Source organism: Mustela putorius, unplaced genomic scaffold, assembly GCF_011764305.1.
Source record: "Mustela putorius furo isolate JIRA1106 unplaced genomic scaffold, ASM1176430v1.1 tig00000083_pilon_pilon_pilon, whole genome shotgun sequence".
NCBI classification, from domain to species: domain Eukaryota; kingdom Metazoa; phylum Chordata; class Mammalia; order Carnivora; family Mustelidae; genus Mustela; species Mustela putorius.
The window spans coordinates 21818407-21843173 of NW_025421273.1; the positions used below are offsets into that span (position 1 = coordinate 21818407).

Genomic DNA, 24767 nt, shown 5'->3' on the forward strand with positions numbered 1-24767 from the left:
ATACATATTATGTATTATATATATAACATATGTGTAATATATTTTTATAATATATAATATACATTACATATATTATATATATGGTTTAAAAATTGAATAGATGTTGCTTATCCGTTTCAACCAATGATCATAATTTCTCTGCATTTAGCCTGTGGTTGATCTGTAGGTATAAAGATTTAGACAAACAGAAAATATTTCACTGTGGTGATTTTGAATTTGTTGAAATCCTTTCACAGATATTATGTCTTTTCTATATATAAGGAGACCCAGAGAAATTAAGGGACTTGCCTAAAATGATACAACCATTTAGCTGCAAAGCCAAACAGACTTTAGGATTCTTGATTCCAGCCCCAAAGGTAAGAGGCACTTTGATGAAGGGGAAGCATCATTACACTAGGACTCGGATTCCAGTCTTAACCTTGCTACAGAAGCAAGTTTCTTCCCCTCTCTGGGATTCAGTTTTCTCCTCCAAAAAAGGACTACCACATAGGGGTGGCCCTCACTGTTGTTTGGTTATCATAGCATATTGAGAGCCCTCACTACGTGCTGGTGCACTCTACAATGTACACTCCAGCACCTGCCTCGGGGGGATGCTCAAGCTCCAGAGTCAGGCAGGCGTGAGTTCAGGTCACAGCTCCATCACTTACTACCCATTTTCTTGAGCAAACTAACTTCTCTGTGGCTCAGTCTCCCCACCTGCAAGAGAAGCAATAATAATTTCTTAATCCATAAAGTTGTTGCAAGGCCTAAAGAAGACAATGTCTGTGAATAAAGTGCTGTCCCTGGTACATCATAAATGTTGAATAAATATGAGCTAATCTAATCTTCATTAATTCTTGTATTATTAATACTGATAGAAGTGAAATGGGGCGTAAGACAAAATAGCCTTGAAGGATTCATCTGGTTCTGTCTGCCCCCATGACCCCACTCTGGGGAATAATATCATTATGCTCATTGAATTTCTCCTGTAGTGACAAATACTGTATGTGACTGATTTCATTGCAGATGATTCATCATCAAAATAGCATTCAAATGATTTGTTATGTACTGAGGAAAACTAACCTGAAATTCTGATGAAAATTTTCTATTTCCGTTTTGATCCATCAGTGATTTTTTTTAAAGATGCATTAGTATTTAGTAGTGTACTCTTGAAAGTTGATTGGAGAGACACATCTAGGGTGTCCTGGCACTTTGTGGGGCATGCTGTTTGTGACTGTATATATGGAGGAACTATCAACTAAACTGTAAACTCTTTTTAAAGGTTTGAGAGGTAAGACTGGACCACTGGGCCTTGTTGGAGAGAAAGGGGACCAAGGAGAGACTGGGAAGAAAGGACCCATGGGACCAGCGGGAGAAAAAGGAGAAGTAGGTCCAGCTGGGCCTCCTGGAGCAAAGGGAGACAGAGGAGAGCAAGGGGACCCAGGGCTGCCTGGAGTTTGTAGATGCGGAAGCATTGTGCTCAAATCTGCCTTTTCTGTTGGCATCACTACCAGCTACCCAGAAGAAAGGCTACCAATTATATTTAACAAGGTCCTCTTCAATGAGGGAGAGCACTACAACCCTGCCACAGGGAAGTTCATCTGTGCCTTCCCAGGGATCTATTACTTTTCTTATGATATCACATTGGCAAATAAGCATCTGGCAATTGGGCTAGTTCACAACGGGCAGTACAAGATAAAGACATTCGACGCCAACACAGGGAACCATGACGTCGCTTCTGGGTCCACGGTCATCTATCTGCAGCCAGAAGATGAAGTGTGGCTGGAGATCTTCTTCACTGACCAGAACGGCCTCTTCTCAGACCCAGGTTGGGCAGACAGCTTGTTCTCCGGATTTCTCCTATATGTTGACACAGATTATCTAGATTCCATATCTGAAGATGATGAGCTGTGATTAGGACTCATGTCCTGAATGTTCCAAGATCCTTATGGCAGACACTTTGATTTAATCTGGGCCTTTGGAAGGTGGAGCAAGCAGAAATGAAATCCAAAGAGACTCCCACTCAGATTCCAAATCACTTACAGAGAATTCTAGCAGCATCTATTAAAGTAAGATGAGCCACCAAATGGTTGAAAGCACACCAAAATGAATTCTATAAAACAATAACCCCAGATAAGAATCCCCTCGAAAGCAGTGTTCATAAATATTTAAACAAATTAAAGACAATGTTAACAAATTTTCTGTTAAACTCCCTGAGTGATAAACTCAGCTGGCAATGATGCTGTCTCATTAAATCTTCATAGAATTGTATTTTTGCTTGCTGTTTAAGAGAATCAACACCCGAGACGAAGTCTTTAACGATTCTCAAAAGTCAAAAACTAAAGGTAAGAGATACTGAGTAATTTCTGGCAAGCTAAAGTGAAGAGAAAACTTCCTCTGTTTTGTTATTTGTTCCTTCACGCTCGTGTATGTATTCGCTCAACAACTCTTTAGTAGGCCTGTGTAACCCAGACACAGTGGTGGTGGGTCAGATTTAATAGTGAGTTAAAACAAAGTCTCTACCTTCATACAGGCTGGTGTGTGATGAGCATACTGTCACAATTCAGTGAGATGAGCCCTGACACACTGACTCGAAGCTGGATGCACATGCGAGCTGCTCTGTCCTGGAGAAGGGAGACAAAGAAACTTTTACACATGGAAAAACGCTAAGCATTCTAAGTTGTGTGTGTTTAAGGAGGTGGGAGGAATACAAAGAAAACATGAATTCAGCAGCTGCATTCACCCCATCTCACCCTCATAACACCACTGGTATTTGCCATTGGAAAGGGGTTAAAAATCTGAGAGATAGAGGGGGCCCAAGAGGAGTAATGTAAATGAAGAGACACAAGTTACTGAGATCAGCATTCTCCTAAATCCTTTAGCCTGACAGTTTCCCAAGACAATTATTATTCCTCTTAGCTTGTGCAAGAATGAGGGCACTACTTTACATTGTCAGGAGGCATTATTTCTCAGAGATCTCCAAGGTATGGAATTCAAGTAAAGTGAAGTATATGTTCACTGATTTATCACGTGTTGATGGGGGTGAACGGGAGGAAGATGAAGAGAAGCCAGACATCTGAACAAGTAACTGTCCCTTCCAAGCTTCACAGCTCCCACAGTCCCGTGGTCTCTCGGGGTGAGCATCTGGTTCCCTACTGCAGCGCAGTTCTTCACCATTCCATCCCAGTCAGGATTCTCTCCCATCTGCCGCCCCCTTACTCTCTTCCTTTTTGGTGGCTTTTGTTCTCCTTCCATGTGTTCTCTCTTGGCTCATTTATTTGATAAGGTTTTTTTATGCTTCCTCTGTGTGAGTCACCACAGGATTCTGTGATGGTGGAGGAACACCAAGGTGAACACGGCCCAGCCCCTGCCACCCAATTTCCAAGGACATGAGGAAGGAAATGACATGCACACACATACACACATACACAAAATACCAAGAATTCTGGAAATGAGCAGGCTAAAACATGCTAAGTGCTAAACTGGACATAGAGACAAATGCTCTGAAAGAAATGCTGAAAGGAACAGGTTTACTCTCAAATTGGTGGGTGAGAGAAGAGGGCTTGGGAAATCTCCTCTGCCCCTTGCACTTTCTGAGGTAGCTGGGACATAGAAGGGCCAAGGTAGGGAGAGAAGGAAGAATGGGGTAAAAGCATGATAGAAAAAACACAGACCCAGAAGAGCCTCAAATGTCAACCTGACAAATGTGGACCTCAGTTATGAGGAACCTTGGGGTCCTTCTGTGTCCCAGAGCTGGGGGCTGCTGTGATCAGAGATGACACTGACAGTGACCAAGCAGCGATGTATAAGGGCAATGCCTGCTTCTCCCATTGGCAGACCTACTTCCCAACATCTTCTCCTGCATGCCAGGCTTTGCCCATTGTTTGCTCTCCTCCAGAGTCAGGACACAGATCTGGAAGGCCAAGAGCAACGAAAGTAGAGAAGAGAAAGCAAAGGTGGTTTGGAATATGACGTAACAGCTGGACCTGGAAGGCCAGGCTACAGAGTGTAAAAAACAGCCAACAGCAGAAGCTCATCTGAAGAACATGAAAATATGGGCCCTTTGAATACCATGGGATTTGCTGGAGAAACTGGAAAAGAAGGATTTATTATAGAAAATCATGACCCACAAAATTATTGTGTAATTTAATTTTTTTTTCTGATCGCTCTCCATCCATGCATTCATTTTGTGGACATTGTTTACTTATCTTTGAAATGTTTCTTTCATTACAAAGCCTACTTTGAGTAGCTTTTTTAAACTCATGCTTCTTCAGCTGGCTCTAGGCCCAAAGATGAATTTTATTTTGAAATATCTGGTGGGCTGGTGATGGGGACCAGAGACCTAAAGTGGGAAAGGAAAGACTATTTTGGTAATAAAGGATAAACTCCTTAAGCAAACATAGGTATCTTTATTCCTTAAAAAAGAAATGACAGATTGCATTTATCCACATTTATGGGTATTTGCGTAAAAAAATAATGGAAGACTGATTTTGGTTTTTAAAAAAAGAGAATTATAAGTCTCATTCCAATCATGCTTTGTGAGGGCTGACTTGTAATGAATATGTATTAAGAGAGATTTATTAACTATATAACATCTTGTTCCAGAAAAGATTTAGAGTCACTTGCAAAGACAGATAAAACACAGAAAGAATGCATTAGTCAGAATCAGGTGAGAATAAAAGGGCAAAACAAATTTTTAGAAAGTGAGAACAGCACAAAACATGTGTGTGCCTGTGTAGCACACTTGCGGGACATGTGTGTTTCCTGTACCTGTGCATGCATAGGGCATTCCCGTGTCATTCGTCATTGTGAATGATGTTGTTTGCAGTGATAAGAAGGTTCTATAAGCTCTGAATATACTTCTTCTGTGCCAGTCTGTGAAAATAGATCATGGACATAAAAATATTTCAGAAATTGACTAACGTGTTGTCTGATACCTTCTTCTCTCTCACCTTCTGTAGCCTCCACTTCCAACAAACAACATCCATACCCCACCTGTCACCAAAGCCAAACCTAACGGACATTGTTGATGTTGTTCTTCACCTTCCCACTGAATTTTATTCAGTATAAATTCCTTAATGTTTCCATCTCTTACACATACACATCTTTCCATCCCCAATGTCAAGGTTTCATTCATACACTCATCTTTATTTCCCCAGATAAGTAAAAACTTTCTAAGTGACCCTCTGCCTCCAGCCACAACCCTCCAATCCATTCTCTCCAACTACAGTTATGATCATGTCAATCCACAGCTTAAAGGCCAACAATGGCCCTGCAGTATGAAAGGGGCCAGGAACTTTTGGAGACTTTGCTATCTGGTATTCATTCCATATCCTTTTTCTGGTATTCATACCTGATTTCCTTCTGAAGGACCACCCTCCTTTACATGCTAAGTCGTTGAGCTTCTAAATGGAATTGACTCCGATACTATGTAGATCACTGACCTGAACAATCAGAGCATAGCATTGCACTCACCAATATAATTGATTGAGGTGACTCAATTAGAGACTGAGACTTTACTAGGACTTCTCTAGAAGAGAATCTCATTCTTTCCCATTGGACTTGAGCCTGTGAGACTCTTCGAGCTATTCTACCATCACAGAGCATAATTCCATTCGAAATGGAGCCACACACAGGAGGAGTAAGGACAGAGATAAAGAGAGTATCCATTCAAACATTAGACATGCCTATAACCAGGCTTCCCTTGGACTTTTCAGTTACAGTTACTATTCATGCCATTTTTACCAAGTCTTTCTGAGGGGGATATTCAACCATTACCAAAAGACATCCTACCTAATATTAACACCCTTTAGCAAGGCACATTAGGCCCTTTGGGATCCAGCCTCTGCTTGCTTTCGTAGTCACATTGCCGAAAGTCACCACAAGAAATCTATAATCCAAGTGAATGCAAGATAACTATAGTTCCAGGATGCCTTGTTCCTGTGTGCCTCAGACCCTTTGCATACACTGTTTTGTTTGCTCATCATGCTATTGCTGTCTTGTCTGCCTGCCTTGCTCACCTTTAAGACTCAGCTAGGGAATTACTTCCTTTTCTCTAATACTCCTTCTTTGCTGTGCCCAAGAGGAATCATAGGTGACCCCACACATTTTCTTTATGATCTGTGAACTAATACAGAATTATGATAGCTGTAGTGAACACTTGGCACTATTTCAAATGTTTTACGTGGATTAGCTCACTTGGTCTTCACAGCAATTATTCTCTCTATTTTACAGATGAAGAAACTAAGAGCCAGAAAAGATAAGAAAAATTTACCTAAATAGGGTCACAAGGACCCAGGGTCACAAAGAGCACCAGAGTCCACTCTTAATCATCATGTTGGGTCCTTCTCTTATTACATACTCATTCCATAGTTGTGCATAATGTCACTGCCCATATATTTTTCCTCCCCAAGATTTCATTTATTTATTTATTTATTTATTTATTTATTTATTTGAGAGACAAAAACAGAGAACTAGCACAAGTGAAGAGAGGGGCAGAGAGGGAGGGAGAGAATCTCAAGCAGACACCACACTGAGTGCAGAGCCTGACATGGGGGTCTATCCCAAAACCCTGAAATCATGACCAGAGCTGAAATCAAATCAGAGGTTTAAGTGACTGAGTCACCCAGGTGCTCCTGCACTGCCCATATGTTACTACATTTGGCTATCTATCCAATACATCTTTATATTCAAGGGCTGTACACAAAGGCAGCCTTAATATGTATTCAATAAAAAACGTGATGAATTGATTGGTGCCAAGTTGTTTTTAGCCTCAATTTTTGCATGTGTTTCACAGATGAATTATTGTACTGTGGGAAAAGTGCCCAATTCTTCCATCCTCTTCTTTTGATCCTTATAAACATCATTTCCTCCTATTTCAGCTAAGCCCATCACAATCAGGACTGGCTGCTGCATTATTGAAACATGCAGTGTGGCTGGACCAGGCAACTCTGCGAACTCTAGGGAGATAAAGCTGTCTCCCTTAAAAACAAAGACTAGCCCTGGGACAGGTGTTGAGTCTTTATGTCTGGTTTAGTTCTGCCAAGAACTCAGTCAATCTTTTACATCACCATGTTTATCATCATGCTGAGACAAATCAGACAGCCTGAATTCCTCTCCGCCTTCCTCACAAGACAGTCTCTATAGTTAGGAGACACACACACATGCGCTCGCACACACACACACACACACACACACACACACACTCCTGCCCAGATTAATCCTAACAGAAGCCAGGAGCAAGCAGGACTATACTGTGCACAGGCCTCCTGAGTCCCTCAGTGTGGCTGGTACTCAAATCTAAGACAAGCCAAATACGTTGGGTAACTGAAGAGTCCTTTGGAGAAAAATATTTAAAACACACATAAAATTTTCAATGACAAGTGTCTAAATGCTATGCCAGGGTTTCCAGAGATATACTGGCATTCCTTTTCTTTTTGTTCTACCACAAGTTTTTTCAGCCTCAACAATACTGACCTTGTGAACCAGATCCTTCTTTGTTCCGTGGGTGGTCTTATGCACCTAGGCCTAGTATCATTTCTGGCCTCTGCCCAGTAGGTGCAATAGCATCTCCTCTGGTCATGGCAGTCAGTGATATCTACAGACACTACCAGATGTTCCCTGAGGGGCAAAACAGTCCCCAGCTGAGAACCATTTCTGTACAATCTGGTCGTGGCGACAGAATCTGCTCAGTCCTCACAGTCTACCTGTTTGCCAACAGTCATTTTCTAGCTGATCTTTTCTTTTGACAGACATCAGCCACCTGGCTAGTCACTATTTCAAGGGGGTTATTTTTTTTCCTTTTCAAAGGATCCCGTAGTTGCAGAGTTCCCTATCCTCAAAAGCACATGAAAAGAAGAGAGAAACTATGCCCTCATCCCAGTTGCCTCTTGCTATGGCCAAAATATTTCTTTTGTGTTCTAAGACACAAAAATTACAAAGCCTCCAATTTCTGAGAATGTATGTCAGGAAACAATTACCAATATGTGCAAAGATTTAATTACAGAGAAAGCCTTGCAGAAAAGTTATAACATGGAAAACTAAGAAATAGCCTAGTGATAATAGAATATTGGTTAAATGAACTGTGATACATTCATCCAATAGGATATATGGAGTGTCATAAAAAGTGGTGAGAAGGAAAATGCATTGACACCATAAGATCTTCTTAGAATACAAACAGAGCTAAGCAGATAACTGAAAAGTATTTCCATAATTATTCCACTTTTAAGGTGTGATTGCATATGTGTCTAGAAAAAGCTGGATGAAAATAAGTGATTCATGTGGACTTTTTAATTTCCACCCTTTTGATCTTTATTTTCATTTTTATAATAAATATATTTTACTTATATTATATAAAATGTTTTTATATAAGCTCTTGGATAGTCAGGTTAGTTGTACACTATTATGCTCCCAAAAGATTGCAGAGAAAAGTCTAAGAAGAGAAAGAGAGAGAGAGAGAGAGAAAACTAAAATTGTAAGTTAATGTGAAACGACATCATCCCTTGAGTTTTCTGGTGACATACCTGGATATCTATTCCAGAGGATTCTTTAAAGCAAGAACAAGCCAGAATAATCCTAGCTTATATATATATATATATTTTTAATTATCCCATCCTAACTTGAACAGGGAAGGAAATGAGTCCTGGATTGACATCATTTTATTGAGTTTTTATTAGTCCGGAGCTATAAACCCAATGGATTAGCCACAGTATGAAGTCATTCCGAATCGATGCATCTGTCGGATGTCAAAGACATTTATGAGCAACAATATGAAGAAGACCACGTCCATGGCTTCACTCCAGTGCCATCATGAAGGTGGCAGAATTTATTGAAATAAAACCTTGCCCAATCTAATCAGAATTCCAAGAAATTATCTGAAAGCACTGGAAGTAGAAAAATCATAAACTCAAAGGGGTTACTTAAATATTCGCACATTATCTTTTACCAGATTGCTCATGAGATGCTGTCTTGGCTGAAATGAACAGCAGGAAAAGGCGAAGTCTTTATAATCTATCCCTACCACAGCTTCAGATAACATTCTTGGCACCGCAGTACATCTCTGTTGTTCTTGAAATTACTCTGAAATAATGAAAGGGAGTTGTAAGGATCTTCTACTGAAAACACCCAGGTCTGACTATATTCACAACTGAAATTAAAGTGCAGCTGCCTGAACCATTCCAGTGGGTCAGACTATTGGAAAAAATAATTATATAGTTGGTAGGTGAGATTGTCAGGCTCCAGAACATATATTCATCAATATACCAAGACACACGCACACACATACACAGTCCTACGCACTTGATTTCTCTTGGGCTTAAAATTCTGATTAAATTCAGGATGTCCAATCAAATTTGAATTTCAGGTAGCACAACAAATCATTACATGTAAAGATGTAAAGATGTCCCAAGTATTTCACTGAGAGCCTTGTATTTTTATTTGCTGAATCTGGCAACTCTACTCCTCTAGAATTCATCTGCAAAGACATACTGTGAACCCAAGTGACCTTGAGAAAGGCTATGAATATAGTTTTTCATATAATAAGAGGCAGCTTTTCTTATGAGAAGGAATTCTTAGTTTCCCAAAAGAGCTTCAAAGAACTAAATTAAACTGAATCAGAAAGACGTAAGAAAAGTTAGGTGGAAAGTCAGAACATATAAGATCTAGTCCCAGCAATTATAGTAACCAGCCTTGTGTAACTCTTTTAACAAGTCATTTAGATCCAGTAAGTCTATTTCCACATTAGATCCCTGGTGGAAAATACGAGGCTGCCTTTCTTTCTCTGAGCTCATGGCACACATTGTCAATTGATCACTACATTCCATCCCACTGTGCCCATAGACAGCCTCAGAACCTTGCTCAACCAAATCTCCATCATTCATCATGCACTGACAAGAATCTATCCTTGAGATGAAACTTCTCGTCTTCCCAAAATTAAATAAATGAGCCTTGGGTTTCCTTTCTGGCTGTAATTGACGTTTGGAATTCTTTGGAATTCCAACTCAACTCTGAAAAGCTAGATCATGCCAAGTTTCATACCCTTGATTAAATGTAAAACACTGCAACCATCTTTATCGAAGTAGAGCTTTTTCAAATCCAGACCAGGAGTAATAGACACAGGAGTCCTGCTTTCATCGGACCATATGGGAGCTGGATGGCTCCAACTGTTCTTAAGAACCTCAGTGGAGGAACATGGCAGGTCCTGACTCCCACCTTCAGCAATGACTTTGACTCCGTTTCTCTTCATCTTTTCACTTATTTCTGCACCATGGGCTTCTCATATGACTCACTGGCTTCATATATATACGTTTACATATATATGTGTATGTGTATATGTATATATATATATTCTCTACCTTATGAATGCTGCTTTCTCACAATCCCAACCTCTCCTCGCCTCTCGTAGTATCATCCTAGTTCATGACTTCTTTTTTGTTTCATCTCCAATAGTTCAATCTGCCTGATTCTCTCCTGCTTGCCCCAGATTGAGGGTCTCAATCTTAGCTGGTCCCTGTCAGCCAAATGGCCAGTCTAGGTACTGGCTGTTAGTTCAGTTAGGATCCATTGGTTCTGTCAGCTAGAACTGTAAATACCTGGCATAAAATGTGGTTGCCTGGGCGAAGCTCATCAGCAGGGGTGTTGGGGAGTTGGCGGGTTGTTGTTGTTTTCTCTTCAAAAGGGTGTGTTGGCTATCATGATGTCTAGTCCATAACTTCACAGGGTATTTTCAAGGACCAAATATGATCATGTATGTGAAAAGTGACTGTTTTGTCTGGTTTCCCCCCAAAACAGAACCTGAGGCAAAAATCTGAATGTAAGTAGCTCATTTGAGAGGTGCAGGAAACACCAGAAGGGAGATGAGGAAGCAGGGGAAAGTAATGTGTGTATTACTAAGAAACTGCTACAGTAGCTGCCTGAGACTTGTCCCCAAGGGAAGCTTGGGGAAATGGGATGAAACACATACCCCAAAATGAGCTCACTCCAAAAGGGAGGAAGCTGAAGCATTTAAAGATCAACTCCCAAAAGCTGTTGGTTGAGGGCTACTCCCCAGCACTTTGGGCATGCACTGGTGTTCCGGAAGAGTGGCTTTCCAAGGTTCTAGAAAAGGACCTCAGGCACAAAGATGCAGTTAAGACACTTGGAAATCCACAAGAACACCCTGAATTGGTTAAGACCCAAGGACTATGGGGAGAATATGAGAGGAATATAGGAAAGGTACTGACATCCCCTGCTATAGCACTTTGTCAACTCTGAAAGGGCAGATAAATGCCAATCAAGGACAGGGAAACAGTGCCTGGCACGTGAGAGAATCATCTTTTTCCTACATGATCCTCAGCTGAACTTTAATGACTTCTATTATTTGTTCTTATACTCATGCCAGTTTGTTTTCAGATGTATAAAGTGATGATGAATGGAAGAGGGCTGTATTTGTCTTCTTTCCCAGTCTTATGTCCTCAAGGACAACCCTGAGCCCTATTCTTCCTTAAATCCCACAGCGGCCATGTCATGAATAAGACAACAGTAGTATGTGTTGTGAGGACACTGACAGGACTTGAGCTTCTGCTCAATATCACTCCTCTGTGACAGTGCTGAATCAACTGACAGATATTCTCAGAAGATGCAAATGAACCAAAATGTTGGTTTTTCTACTGATAGAAATCATAGGATACAATTTGGATATGAGGATGAAACAAACTTCCCAATGGTTGTCTCTAGGTCTAGACATTGGGGACTATTTGTCCTGCAGATGAGAAACTTTCCCTTTCAGCCTCAGCAAGGACCAAGGTCTGTCTCACCTCAAGTCAAGTTCATAAATCCCCACAAGGGTCACACCTGCAAGTGGCCATTTGCACACAGCCTACTCCCAAGAGTGATGCAAAGTCCAGTGGATTCTAGACTCTTGCCATCTCTCGTCACAGAAAATACCTCTCCTCCCTCCCTCCATGGGGAGGAGCCATTGAAAGATACAGATAAGTCATTGGCAATTTCAAGCCAATAGATGAATAGAAGTTCCTATTTCTCAGGGTTCTAGAAACTCAGGGAGAGGAAAACAATGATGCCTTCCCATCCTACATCTAAGAGAAGAGCTAATCTGAAAACCTATTTCCCTTTGGACACTGGACAAGCTGAGGAGCCTGCTCTACAGAAGAATTATTTTCAATTACTCTTTCATCCTATCACACAGATATCAGTGCATTTAGGTTTGTACAGAAACCACAAATCCTTCAATAACTAGTGCTCTATCTTCTTCTGTTCATCCCATCTCTCACACTGAGATTGCTAGAAAACTCTGCAGTGAGAATTTAGCAAAAGGAGTTTAAGGATCTCAAGGCCAAGGTTCGATATGTCAAAAGGAAAACTGTTTCTTTGGGAATATTTCTTCCTTCCCAAAACAAAGTAAGAAAATAATAATATTATAAACATATAATATACTTTTATCCCCAGGGGTACAGGTCTGTGAATCGCCAGGTTTACACACTTCACAGCACTCACCATAGCACATACCCTCCCCAATGTCCATAATCCCACCCCCTTCTCCCAACCCCCCTCCCCCCAGCAACCCTCAGTCTGTTTTGTGAGAGTAAGAGTCACTTATGGTTTGTCTCCCTCCCAATCCCATCTTGTTTCATTTATTCTTCTCCTACCCACTTAAGCCCCCATGTTGCATCTCCACTTCCTCAAGAAAATAATAATATTGCTTCTGCTTCAAGGTTTACTTTGAGGGCAGAATGGAATGTGGCCAGTTTGCTTTTTAAGGTACTGACCTCTAGTGGCCAACAATAATAACTACTCTGCTCAGGAACAAATGTTCTAAGATTTTACAAACCCAGGTATGAGCGTGGAGGGGACCTTGAAGATCATCTTTCTCTGCCCACCTCATGTTATAGAAGAGGAATTAGAGATCCATAAAAGATGAAGAACATGTCAGTGGTCCCTAAGACGGGACTGGAGCCAAGGTCTGTCTTTCATTGGGTTTCATCTCTTCCCCCACCTAGCATACCTTTCAAAGCTACTCTCCCACAGGTGCTGCCCTTGACAAATAGAGTGACAGTGACAACACTTTAGTTCCAGACACCCCTTCTAGGAGATGGTAAAAACAGCTAGAAGGTAAGGACTTTTTCCTAATCTTTGAATATCTGGTTCTTCTCTCCAGGCCTGCCACATGGCAAGTAGGTTAATGACCATCAGATGGATGGACAGATGGACAGACACATTTTAACTTGAAATTGTAAATCAACTAAACCCAAAAACTACTTGCCTTTTTATCCTGTTGGCAAGTGACAGATCCAAAATTTGAGGCCAGGAGTTCTGTCTTACATTAAAAGCTACTATCCCAACCACTTACCCCAAGGACCCTTAAGTACCAATGATGGTCTTCCTGAATTTCACAGAAGCAGCCTTACTGGCTCTTGAGTCCACACAGCTGATTCAAGAGAAGATTGTGCTTTTCAGACCTTCAGTCATACTGAGTTTTTGTCCTCAAATAATGACCCAATGAAAACTTTCTTTCATATGTTTCTTCAAACATTCAACATATATTGAGTGTCTATTATGTTCCAGGAATTGCCCTGAGTAGTGAAAACCCAGTGGGAAAGACAAAATAATGTGTCAACCATTATGCTAGCAGTAAGCTCTGAGAAGGTAAAGAAATATGGAAGACTTATTAGTGATGGCAAACCTTTCTCCAGTGTTAGTGGAGATGGGAGTTAGGTGACAGTCCTGAAGGATGTTAGCATATATTTGTACCTCAAAAAACATGTGAGTAAACCTCAAGATCCTATGGTAAAATAACCCAATAGGTAGTAAAGCGTCATAATCTCCACACAGTAAGTGACAAAATTCATGTCTCCCTCTCCCAATTATGGTTCCTGAAATTTACTTACCTTTTGAGGATTTTAGCAATCTCTCCTGATACCAACATTCTGGCTCCTAAAATTCTTCTTCCTCTCCCTACCCTTCTCTCCCAAGCACGGATATAAAACGTTTCCATAATTCCCCACAGCACTAAAAGACTATGTTGGAACAAGTAAGAGATTTTTTCAAATCTCCCCCACAAGATAGGGGAATTATAACAGAGTTACTAAAGGCTTGTAATCAGATATGATGGCAATTGGGGCTCACAGGTCACCCTCATGAGGTTGCCCAGGCTCCTGTTGGGTTGCTTCCCTGTCCTGCCCTGTTAGACATCACAGGGCAGTGTCCATCTGTCCCTACTGCCCTGAGAAATTCCTCAAGTACATCAAAACGCCTCAGAGTCCAAGTCCAAGAGAGCAGAATGGTGCTTAGTGGCAAGCATTCCTTTGCCCTGTGATCCAAATTCCATCTCTTAAATAGTGAGAACACAGGCAGCTACCAATTTACAGATGGCTCTTACTCCAGAAATCTTTTGCTAGACAGTTATTTGGAATCTGCCATGAATTTCTCAAAGCATCAACAGTGATTGAAATCAGAGACAAGTCCAAGAAAATTCTATTTATACCCTGGTCCATTTGAGAATGTTAGAAACATAGCTTCCCAATTTGACAGAAATGAGGAAGTGAGTATAGATGTTCCTGGGTACTTGTTATATCAATGTATCATCTATACCAATGTAAGAACCCAAATCCTCCCCCTACCAGGTCCTCAAGAATTCTGCATCAAGGGACAAAGCACAGATGTCTGTACAGGCAGCTATGGCTGCAGACAGAAAAAAAAAAAAAATTCTTGACCTACAGTTAGTAAAAAGGTTTTTCTTATATTAAGCCTAGCAAACAGTCTGTTTCCCAAGCATAATTAGCTTTTGGTGCATTTGAAGGAAATACATTACAATTTAAGGCATCACAGAACATGAGAAAAATAGATGGATCCATGCCCAGTGAAGTAGAGCATATTTTTAATTGAGATATTGTCAGCAACTTCTTTTGTCTAGTGAGCCCGGAAGGTCTCCTTGGATAAGATCTTGTTTTGATGAAGGGTCATCTGAGCAACAATTCTTGATTATACAAATGTAAGACAAAGGACACTTATCGCCTTAGGAAATCGGGATACAACAGGATTTTCTATGACATGATGGTTGATGTCCTTTCTAAATGCCCCTTCCGTCCTTGACAACACTGAACAAATTTGCGAAATGTCTAAGGAACCTCCTTGACACAAAAAGGATTTAGATGCTGGACTCTTTCCTGCTGAATTTCAACAATATTAAGACCTCTCTGGTGAACTTGGATGGTCCTAATTGTGTTGACCAGTCAGAAGAGATACTTGCAGCCCTGGAGGGCAATTCAACATGAGGAAAAGGGGTGTGGGGACTGTGGACTGGAGACCAAATTTCATATAAAAACTCAGGTGACTGGGGGGAGTGGAGGAAGGAGTGTAGTTGCTGGCGTAGGCATAGCTTGTGAGTGAGGTCTGAAACCTCTCCAGATGCAGGGAACAGTAGCAGATTGCATTGGTATAAACCATACTGGAGAAACCAGGATTTCTCAATCTGGGTGCTTCTGACATTTGGGACCAGTTTTTTGTGTGTGGTGAGGGGTGGAGGGCCATCCTGTATGTTGAAAGAATGTTTAGCGGCATCCCTGGCCTCTACACACTAGTTGCCACTAAGAGGTTTCATAAATTGTGACAACCAAAACGGTCCTCAAACTTTGCCAAATGTCTCCTGTCAGGACAAAATCACCACTGGTTGAAAAGCCGTGGTATAAACTAAAAAGTACAACCATGAAATCTTAAATGTGAGAAATCTGTTGTGAATATTTGGACCATCAGATACATCAGTGTATCTGAAAGCAAAAATGTTCTGCCTTCTTGGGGTCATTTACTGCAGTAATGAACCAGCCTCCTCTGTTCTCCCTCCACTGGCATTTGGATGCAGGACTGCCCCTTGAATGGAGTAAGCCCTTCAAGATTTATGAACAATTCTAAGTGAAATTGAGACTTCAAGGGGGACACACTGCATGTCCTGCTGATAAAGGCAAGAACATTTTCAAGCAACTAATTAGAAAACGGAAGCATGATATTTATATCAGATGATATTTATATCCTAAGCTGGTGAAGCAGGTCATAGCAGTGAGATACTTTTAAGGAAAGTAGCTGGAGAGAGAGAAAATATAAAAATTGGGGGGAAATAACCTTTTTGACAAGAAAAAATAGAAGAATTCACGATTTGTATTAAGAGCAGCAGTTTTCTCTGATATGTAAGAGCGTATCCAATTATTTCAAGTTATGACATGAAACTCTAAATAAAATGAATCTTATAGCATTTTATTCTCAATAGCTCAGACAACTCTCTTAGGAAGGGAGAATATTTTGAAAAGAAGAAATGAGGAGAAAGTCATTGCAATTCAAAACAAGTTGAAAATCATAGCCTTGGAGGAAGAAAATTAAATGCTTTAATATCTATAAAATAAAAATAGACTACAAACCAATATATCTAAATCAATAAGTGTTTCTCTCCACTAACTGTAGAAACAAGAGGTTCAAATTTGCTGGAGTTCAAGTTGTATTTCAGGGGAGATGTAAGTAATTCAGTCAATTGGAAAATATGGATCAAATGTTGAAAAGCATGGTTTTATATCATTTATGATTCAGAGGTGATTCTTTACCTTCCAGGCTGAGCTTCATTTTAGTGATGTGTTTTCCCTTGTGACATATTTTTCTTTCATGGAGAAAGTATCAGCTACAATCAAAAATATTATAAAATTCCAAGAACTGAGTGTGAGTGACACATTTGTCTAAAACTGAACTTGTGTTTCACCCGTTTGGGTGTGAAAACCATATTTTAACTATTTACTGACCTAAATAATGGGCCATGGCAACCTTCTTCCAAAAAGAATATAGCATGATAGTCTCATCTCAGTTCTATGATTTTTCCACGTTTATTGTAATGTTCTAATCTTCCAAAGAGGATTCCAATGCACCATGCTTTAGTAGCATATCCTTTAAGGCATTGAATATATTTACCTATTTTTTCTTAGGTATACAGGTAAAACTTATATGCTTCAGGGTCCTATGTAAAAAAGTAAATAAATAATGACAATATTTCATTTGTTCATTCATTCATATCTTCACCCATCTAAAAATGTGACTGCTAAGTTACTATTGCTGTGTAACAAATGGCCCCAAAATACAGCGACTTTAAAAGATCATTTTATTATGCACATAGATTCTGAAATTCAGCAATTTGAACAGAGCACAGCTTATTCACTAGTCTCTACTCCACGATATCTGATGCCTCAGTTGAGAAAAGTCAAACCCCCCCCTAGAGGTGACTCAACATCTAGGAGCTGGAAACATCCAAAGGCTTCTAATACACATGTCTGTGCCTTGGTCAGGATGACTCAATGACCAGAACTGCCAAACTGAGTGTGTGCACCTGGCCTTTCCATGTTGCCTGGTTCCCTCATGGTGTGCTGGCTTCACAGTGGTCAAACTTTTACAGCATTAAAGTTCTGGCAAACAACATAGAAACCACAGCATCTTTTGTGACTCAGCCCCAGATATCAACCAGCAACTCAAGACTCTGAGCATTAAAGTTAGCAAACAACATAGAAACTACAGCATCTTTTGTGACTCAGTCCCAGATATCAACCAGCAAGTCAGCATCATTTGCACAATATATGACTGTCAATGAGATTATAAGTCTACTCAGATACAAAGGGAAGGAAAATAAACTCCCAATTCTCAATGAGAGAAACATCAAAAAACTCAGAGGTTTTGTTTTAAAACAACTACAAAGGCATAACCAACATAAAGCATGAGATTTTACTACTTGAAGTTATAAAAAAAGATGTAACTACATTTTTTATGTTGTTATATATACTATATGTAGTTATATATACTACTTTATATGGTAGAGCTTAAAAATAATAAAGAATATTTTGAAAATCCTCATGCTGATTAATTTAAAAACAAAGAAAGGAACAATCCCCTAAAAATGTACAATACTAAAACTGAAAGAAGAAGAAATTTAAAACTTGAATGGGCTTATACGCATCAAAGAAATACAATCATGGGTCACAAATTGAGCTACAACCACCCCCTACTGACCGCAAATCCTTTATTCTCCAAAGAGGATATATGACTAACCAACCAACTCAATAAATTACAGAGCTCAACATCACTACTCATAAGGAAATGTGAATTAAAACCACAGTATGATACCACTTCATACCTACTAGAATGACTGTCATCAAAAAAGTGGAAAATAACAAGTGTTGGCAAGGATGTGCAGAAACTGTGCATGACTGATAGACCATAAAATGGCTCAGCCACTGTGGAAGACAGTGGCAGTTCTTTAAAAAGTTAATAAAAAATTACCATGTGACTCAACAATTCTACTCATTAGGGTCTATCCGAATGAATTGAAAACAGACTCGGAAAGACACTTGTATATGACTGCTCACTGAAACACTATGCATACTAAATGGATGGTAGAAACAAGCCAAGTGTCCATCAGCAGATAAATGCATAAGTTAAATGCTGTATATCTATACAATGGGTTATTATTCAGCTTCAAAAAGAAATGATGTGCTGACACCTGCTACAACATGGATAAACCTTGAAAACATTATGGTAAGTGACTTAAGGCAAACACAATAGGACAATTGTTGTAAGATTCCATTTATATGAAATAACTAGCATAGGCAAATTTATAAAGACAGAGAGTAGAGATTGGAGGTTGCCAGGGGCTGGATTAGATTATCAGAAGGAGAAATATAGAGTTATTGTTTAATGGGTACAGAGTTTCTATTTTGGGGTGGAGAAAAAGTTTTGGAAAGAGATAGTAGTGACAGTTGCTCAATGCTGTGAATATAACTAATGCCTCTGAATTATACACTTAAAAATGGCTAAAATACATTTGAAAATTACTAAGAAAGTATATCTTAAAAGTTCTCATTGCAAGAAAAAATGTAACTATGTAAGGTGGTGGGTGTTAATTGGACTTATTGTGGCAATCACTTTGCAGTATATACAAATACCAAATCATTATGTTGCACACCTATAGCTAATGCAACTTTATATGTGAAGTATGTCCGAGTATAACTGGGCAAATAACTAAAGCAACAAATGTTATGTTATATGTATTTTAATACAATAAAAAGTTCTCCAGATCCAAATGGTTTTATAGACAAGTTTACAGAACAGATCGTGTGTGTGTGTGTGTGTGTGTGTGTGTGTGACAGAGAAAAACAGATACAAAGACAAACACAGAAAGGCAGAGGGATAGAAAGACAGAAGGACAGAGAGATTAGTCTGCTTTTTTTGAGATTCAAATATCCTTTATACTAAAACAAAACAAGGACAATACAAGAAAAGAGAAACAATTGCACAATTTCACTGACGAACACAAAGGCAAAACAACAATCCAAATATTGGTAACTAAATTCAAGAATTAATTTTTTTAATATTTTATTTATTTATTTGAGAGAGAGTGAGAGAGAGCATGAGAGGGGAAGAGGTCAGAGGGAGAAGCAGACTCCCCATGGAGCTGGGATCCTGATGCTGGACTTGATCCCTGAACTCCAGGATCGTGACCTGAGCCAAAGGCAGTCGCTTAACCAACTGAGCCACCCAGGCGCCCCAAGAATTAATTTTTTAATTATCTTGACCAAGTTTAGTATATCCCAGAAATGCAAGAAAAGTTTGGCATTCAAAAGCCTGTTAATGTAATTCACCACATTAAAAAATGAAAGAAGAAAAATCATATTTGATTATCTCAAAAGATGCAAGAATAAAAGCTTATGATATGATTCAACACTTGTCTTTGATTAAAAACTCTAACCAGCTCAGAACACTTAACCTAAAAGAATGAGATTTTTGCATTTTTATTTAAGACAAATCTGCTAGATTCATTTATTTTGCTTGCATAAGAAATTTTGTTAAAAAATGTTTTTGAATTATGCTTTTTAATAATTTCAGAACATTCTGGCATATGTAATTCTTAGGAACTGGTTTCATTTAGCTAAATGTTAAAATATCAGCGAAGACATTATCAGAAGGTTAATTAGCACAAGGGTGGTGAATAGATCCTCTCTCTTCTGACAGTTGATCTCTTCAAATAGGTAATCTCATACAAAAAACATCTGCTTTAGACTGAACTGTGTCCTCCCCACCAAAACTCACATGTAGATGCCCTAACCCTCAATGTGACTTTTTTTGGAGACAGGGATTTGAAGAGGTCATTAAGGTTAAATGGGGTCAGATGAGTGGAGTCCTAACCCAATAGGATCAGTGGTCTTATAAGAAGAGGAAGAGAGGGTGCCTGGGTGGCTCAGTTTGTTAAGCAACCATCTTCGGCTCAGGTCATGATCCTGGAGTCCTAGAATGGAGTCCCACATTGGGCTCCCTGCTCAGCAGGAAGTCTGCTTCTCCTGCCGACCTCCCCGCCCTCATGCTCTCTCTCAAATAAATAATAAAATCTTTAAAAGAAAAAAAAAGAAGAGGAGGATGAGTGTTTGCTGACTCCATCTGAACACACCAAGGAAAGGCCATTGTGAAGACATACCAAGAAGGTGCCCATCTACAAGCCAGGAATAGAGCTCTCACCAGAGACTGATGCACTGGTGCCTTGATCTTGGGCTTCCCAGCCTTCAGTATGATGTTAGAGCATAGAGCTAACAGTATTATGTTAAAGCAGGCTGAACTAAAACACCACCACCTGCATTTCTATTTTTGCATTTAACAAGACTTACAGCATTTACTGTACACCAGAACTTGACAAATATTAACTTCATGATTCTCAAAATAATCCTCTGAAGCAGTTGCAACTATTAACCTCATTTTACAGATGAGGAAACTGAAACCTGGGAGAGTTAAGGAAGTTGACCAAGACCCCTCACTTCAGATCCAGCACTCACCTCCACCCTCCCTGCTCTTCTCCTGAGGCTCTCCTCCTCAGAGCTCCTCCGTGTCCTCCATTCACTCTTTTTCCCCCCTCTCTCACTTTACATTTCAACTTTCTAAATCTCTCTTTTACATCATGACTTCTCTTCCCAGTTCTGTCACAGGGAATTTGACTCATCTTTTAAAAAAAAAAAATCATGACTAGAATACCTGGGTGGCTCTGTTGGTTAAGTATCTGATGTGGTTGCGGCTCAGGTCATGATGAGATCGAGCCCCGAGGTGGGTTCCATGTTCAGTGTGGAAGCTGCTTGAGATACTTTCCCCTCCTTCCCACTCCGTTCCTCCTCCTGCTGACTCTCTCTCTTTCTCTCTCTCTCTCTCTCTCTCTCTCTCTGTCTCAAATAAATAAATAAATAAAATCTGACTTTGTTAATCATTTCTAAAAGCTCTAGCTGATTCTTTCTTACATTTGCCTCATCTGATCTTATCTCTCACTCTTCTTTCATATTTTCAAAGCCTTCCTTTAAGTTCTTTTATGATCATTGTTTTCAAATATTCTCCATCTGATTATTTGATTATCATTAGTTCTTGTATATCTAATTATGCCTCTCATTGTGGATTCTTGATTATTTCCTGCTGTGTTGGCTAATTCTGAATTGTGAACTCATCTTCAGCAAGGTTTATCCATGACTGTTCTGAACTAACTACTTGAAGGTGTAATCCTCCAGGAAAGTTTTGTATATGTTCTTGCCCACACCCCCACAGGGACTCAGTAGCCCAAGACCACCTTTAAAATTTGTCACTTTGGGGATTCCTAAATAGTATCAGAAGCATAAATAAGACAAACCAGCCTAGTATAAACCAATGGTTGTGAGTTCTCTGGAGAATATTTTTCCCACCAGAAGCAAAGCATAAACTGAGACTGATTTTGGTGTTGTCTCCTTGTATGAGCCCTAGTTAACAAATAGTTTATTTTATTTTATTTTATTTTATTTTATTTTTTGTTTCTTTCAAATAGGACCCATGCCCAACACAGGGCTTGAACTTATGACCCTGAAATCAAGACCTGAGACCAAGAGTCAGATGCTCCACCAACCGAGCCACCCAAGTACCCAAATATTCTACTTTAATCTAAAGACATATTCTCTTACCTCTGAGAGTTTTTCTTGTATTAGTTCTTTGATAAATCCTACCTTTTCATTTTCTCAGTTATGTCTATCTATAACTACAAATGTGGAATTTCTTAAAGTACCTGGGTGGATCAGTGGGTTGGACATCTGACTCTTGTTTTCGGCACAGGTCATGATCTCAGGGTTGTGAGATAGAGCCCCATGTCAAGCCCTGCTTGGGGCTATGTGCTCAACAAGGAGTCAGCTTCCCCTCCCCCTCTCCCTCTGCTTCTCCTCTCACTCACACACTTTCTCCCTAAAATAAATAAACATATCTTTTTTTTTTAATGTGGAATATCTTAACCTGAGGTCCCCTCATTTTCTCTGTAATGCTTTTTTGTAAGAGCAATATGATAGTTTTTCATTGGAAGGCCCCAAAATGTCAACATCTGGATTCTTTTCTTTGTGACCATTCTGTTTCTTCAGAAAATAATTTTCCATGTTTTCCAGTTTGGTGCTGGTGAAGGAGGGACAGGGAGAGGCAAAGGTGTATGTCTGGTTCCTTCAGTTCTATGAGAAGGAAAGAGCCCGGCACACCTCTCCATTTCCTACCCAGTTTTCAGCCCTGAGGCACACCCCCCCCCTCTGCTGTACCTGGGAACTTGAGACCAGAGTGGCTTTGCCTCAACTTTCCTAGAGAAGTAGCCTCCAAGCCTCTAGTCTCCTTGGGGGAGGGGGTGGGGTGGTACAAAAAGGGAGAGTAGGGAGGATGGGCATATCTCTCGGGCTGCCAGGGTAAGGGAGGGTCCTGAGGATCTAGTCCCTCCATATACATACAGCCTTTCACATCTTCTTGCATTTTCAGCCCCCACTTGCCTTGTTATCTGACTATATTCATTTCCTGGGGAGGTCATAACAAAGTGCCATATACGTGGTGAGAAATGTGTTGTCTCACAATCATGGAAACAAGACTCTTAATCTCAGAAAACAAACTGAGGGTTGCTGGGGGGAGGGGGGTTGGGAGAAGGGGGTGGGATTATGGACATTGGGAAGGGTATGTGCTATGGTGAGTGCTGTGAAGGGTGTAAACCGGGCGATTCACAGACCTGTACCCCTGGGGGAAAAAATATATTATATGTTTATAAAAAATAAAAAAAAAATTTAAAAAAGAAAAAAGATGTTAAAAAAATACAGTAAAATATAATATAATATAAGAAGGAAATCAGGAATTGGCAGGATTTGTTCCCTCTGAGGGCTATGAGGTAGAATCTATTCTAGGCCCCTCTCCCAGCTTCTGATGGCTTCAGGCCTTCCTTGGCTTATAAATGCTGTTCTCCCTGGATCTTCACATCATCTTCCCCATGTGCATGTGTCTCTGTCCCCAAATTTTCCCTTTTTATAAGAACACAGATTGGATCACAGTCCACCCTACTGACCTCTTTTTAAATCAATTGCCTCTGTCAAGATCCTCTCTCCAAATAAGGTCACGTTCTGAGGCTTTGGGGTTAGGACTCCAATGTATCTTTTTTTGGAGGGACCCAATTCCACCCATCACACCACTGAGCCAAATCCTCTCCGGAATCCTGTAGAATGGATTGGCTCATTGCCATATTCTTATGCCTCCTTGCCTCCTCCCCCTCCATACACAGACACACAGACAAAGACACATGAATACACTCACACATACACACACAGATACACACATGGGTGCACTTACACACACACATTAGAGAGCTTGGGGTGTGGGTTTCCTGGGTCTATCATTCCATTAGTCTTCCATCTGCTTTGCCTCTTTCCCCATTACCTTTGCTTTTTTGAGCCATACTATTTATATCCTCTTTCAGCAATTTCAGTGGGATTCCAAGAATAAGCAAAGATTAACCCAGTACATTCAGCCTCCACATTTAACTGGAAAACACTCCCGTGCCACACTCACTGGTGCCCGGCAGCACTGCTACAAAACCTTTCTGCAGATAAGCAAGCCAGACACACAGCCCTGTAACTGTGTGACCTTGCATGATCCTAAACCGCCTGACTCTGAGCATCGCCTTCTTTCACCAGAAATGCCCAGTGACCCTGATGACAGGACGGACGGCATGGCTTCTAAAGCTTTTCTTAGTTTCTTATCAGCCACCCCAAGCTGACTGTCCTTCCTCTGCCAGCTGTGCTCCTCTATTCACCCAGTATGTTTATACTCCACTACTGGAAGCAACCTGTCTCTTTAAAAGAAAAAAAAAAAAGAAAAGCCACCCAGTGACCTCCCTTAGGAACGTGTTGCTAAGCGGGTGTTTTGTCTCCCAGATGGCTGCAGCCTCCCAGGGAGCAGCCCCAGGTCCGCCCCAACATCCAGCCTTTCCCTTTGGATTCTTTTAGAAGATTCAACAGTAGCACTCGTCTCTCCACTTTCCCTTTCACCCCAGAAAACGGAATCTGCAAAGTGCTTTGTAAAGTTCCTTAAGGTAATCCCTTCTTACCGGGAGAGGGCTGCGGCAATGGTGTCCTGCCTCCAGGGATGGGGCTTGGAGTTCAGCCTCTCCCCTCGGCACCCTGAACGGATGTAATGAATTGTAAGCGTAGGGGTTCTCATCACTGTGATTTATGTTTTACTTTCTGGAATTGAATCATAGAGCATTCCTCGGGCTGCTTTGATTCGAGCGGCTGTCTGGTGCCTGGTTTGCAGGAAATGGAAGTCTGGCTCATCCCTGCCCCTGGGTGGAATTCCTCCCAGATGGTCGCTCTGCTTCCGTCCTGGGATTTTCATGCCGTCCTGTTGCATTCTGGTCTCCCGGAAACATTTGCTGCCTGTTGCATTTCTGAGTCTTTCAGTTCAAAGTGATTCTAGGGGCAAAGTTCTAATTA

General features: G+C 40.5%; 2 protein-coding genes and 1 long non-coding RNA gene across 11 annotated transcripts in view; 2 read left to right on the forward strand and 1 right to left on the reverse strand.

The window, feature by feature from the left end:
• The window catches only part of C1QTNF7 (C1q and TNF related 7), an 80658-nt gene extending 75761 nt beyond the window's left edge, over positions 1–4897 (forward strand). For all 3 annotated transcript variants that reach the window (XM_004773380.3, XM_013046273.2, XM_045075793.1), the window contains one exon: positions 1262–4897. In XM_004773380.3, the coding sequence (XP_004773437.1) occupies positions 1262–1893 (632 nt within the window). In that variant the 3' untranslated portion in view covers positions 1894–4897. The remainder of the gene's footprint in view (positions 1–1261) is intronic.
• Positions 40–24632, reverse strand: LOC123390901. Of its 4 annotated transcripts, none has more exons than XR_006605499.1 (4): positions 24383–24632; positions 2503–4854; positions 1063–2040; positions 40–696 (listed from the first exon to the last, which is right to left on the reverse strand). It is a non-coding gene; the product is annotated as an uncharacterized LOC123390901 (long non-coding RNA). The 4 variants fall into 4 exon arrangements; XR_006605497.1 differs by having other exon boundaries at positions 1063–4321; positions 4750–4854; positions 24383–24631; XR_006605496.1 differs by having other exon boundaries at positions 1063–2603; positions 4750–4854; positions 24383–24627.
• CC2D2A (coiled-coil and C2 domain containing 2A) overlaps positions 24178–24767 on the forward strand; it is a 135657-nt gene continuing 135067 nt past the window's right edge. For 3 of the 4 annotated variants that reach the window (XM_004773377.3, XM_045075767.1, XM_004773378.3), the window contains exon 1: positions 24179–24367. The gene's annotated coding sequence lies outside the window, so the exon portion shown is untranslated. Of the gene's footprint in view, positions 24368–24767 lie in introns of all 4 variants that reach the window. The other variant, XR_006605492.1, reaches the window with a different exon arrangement.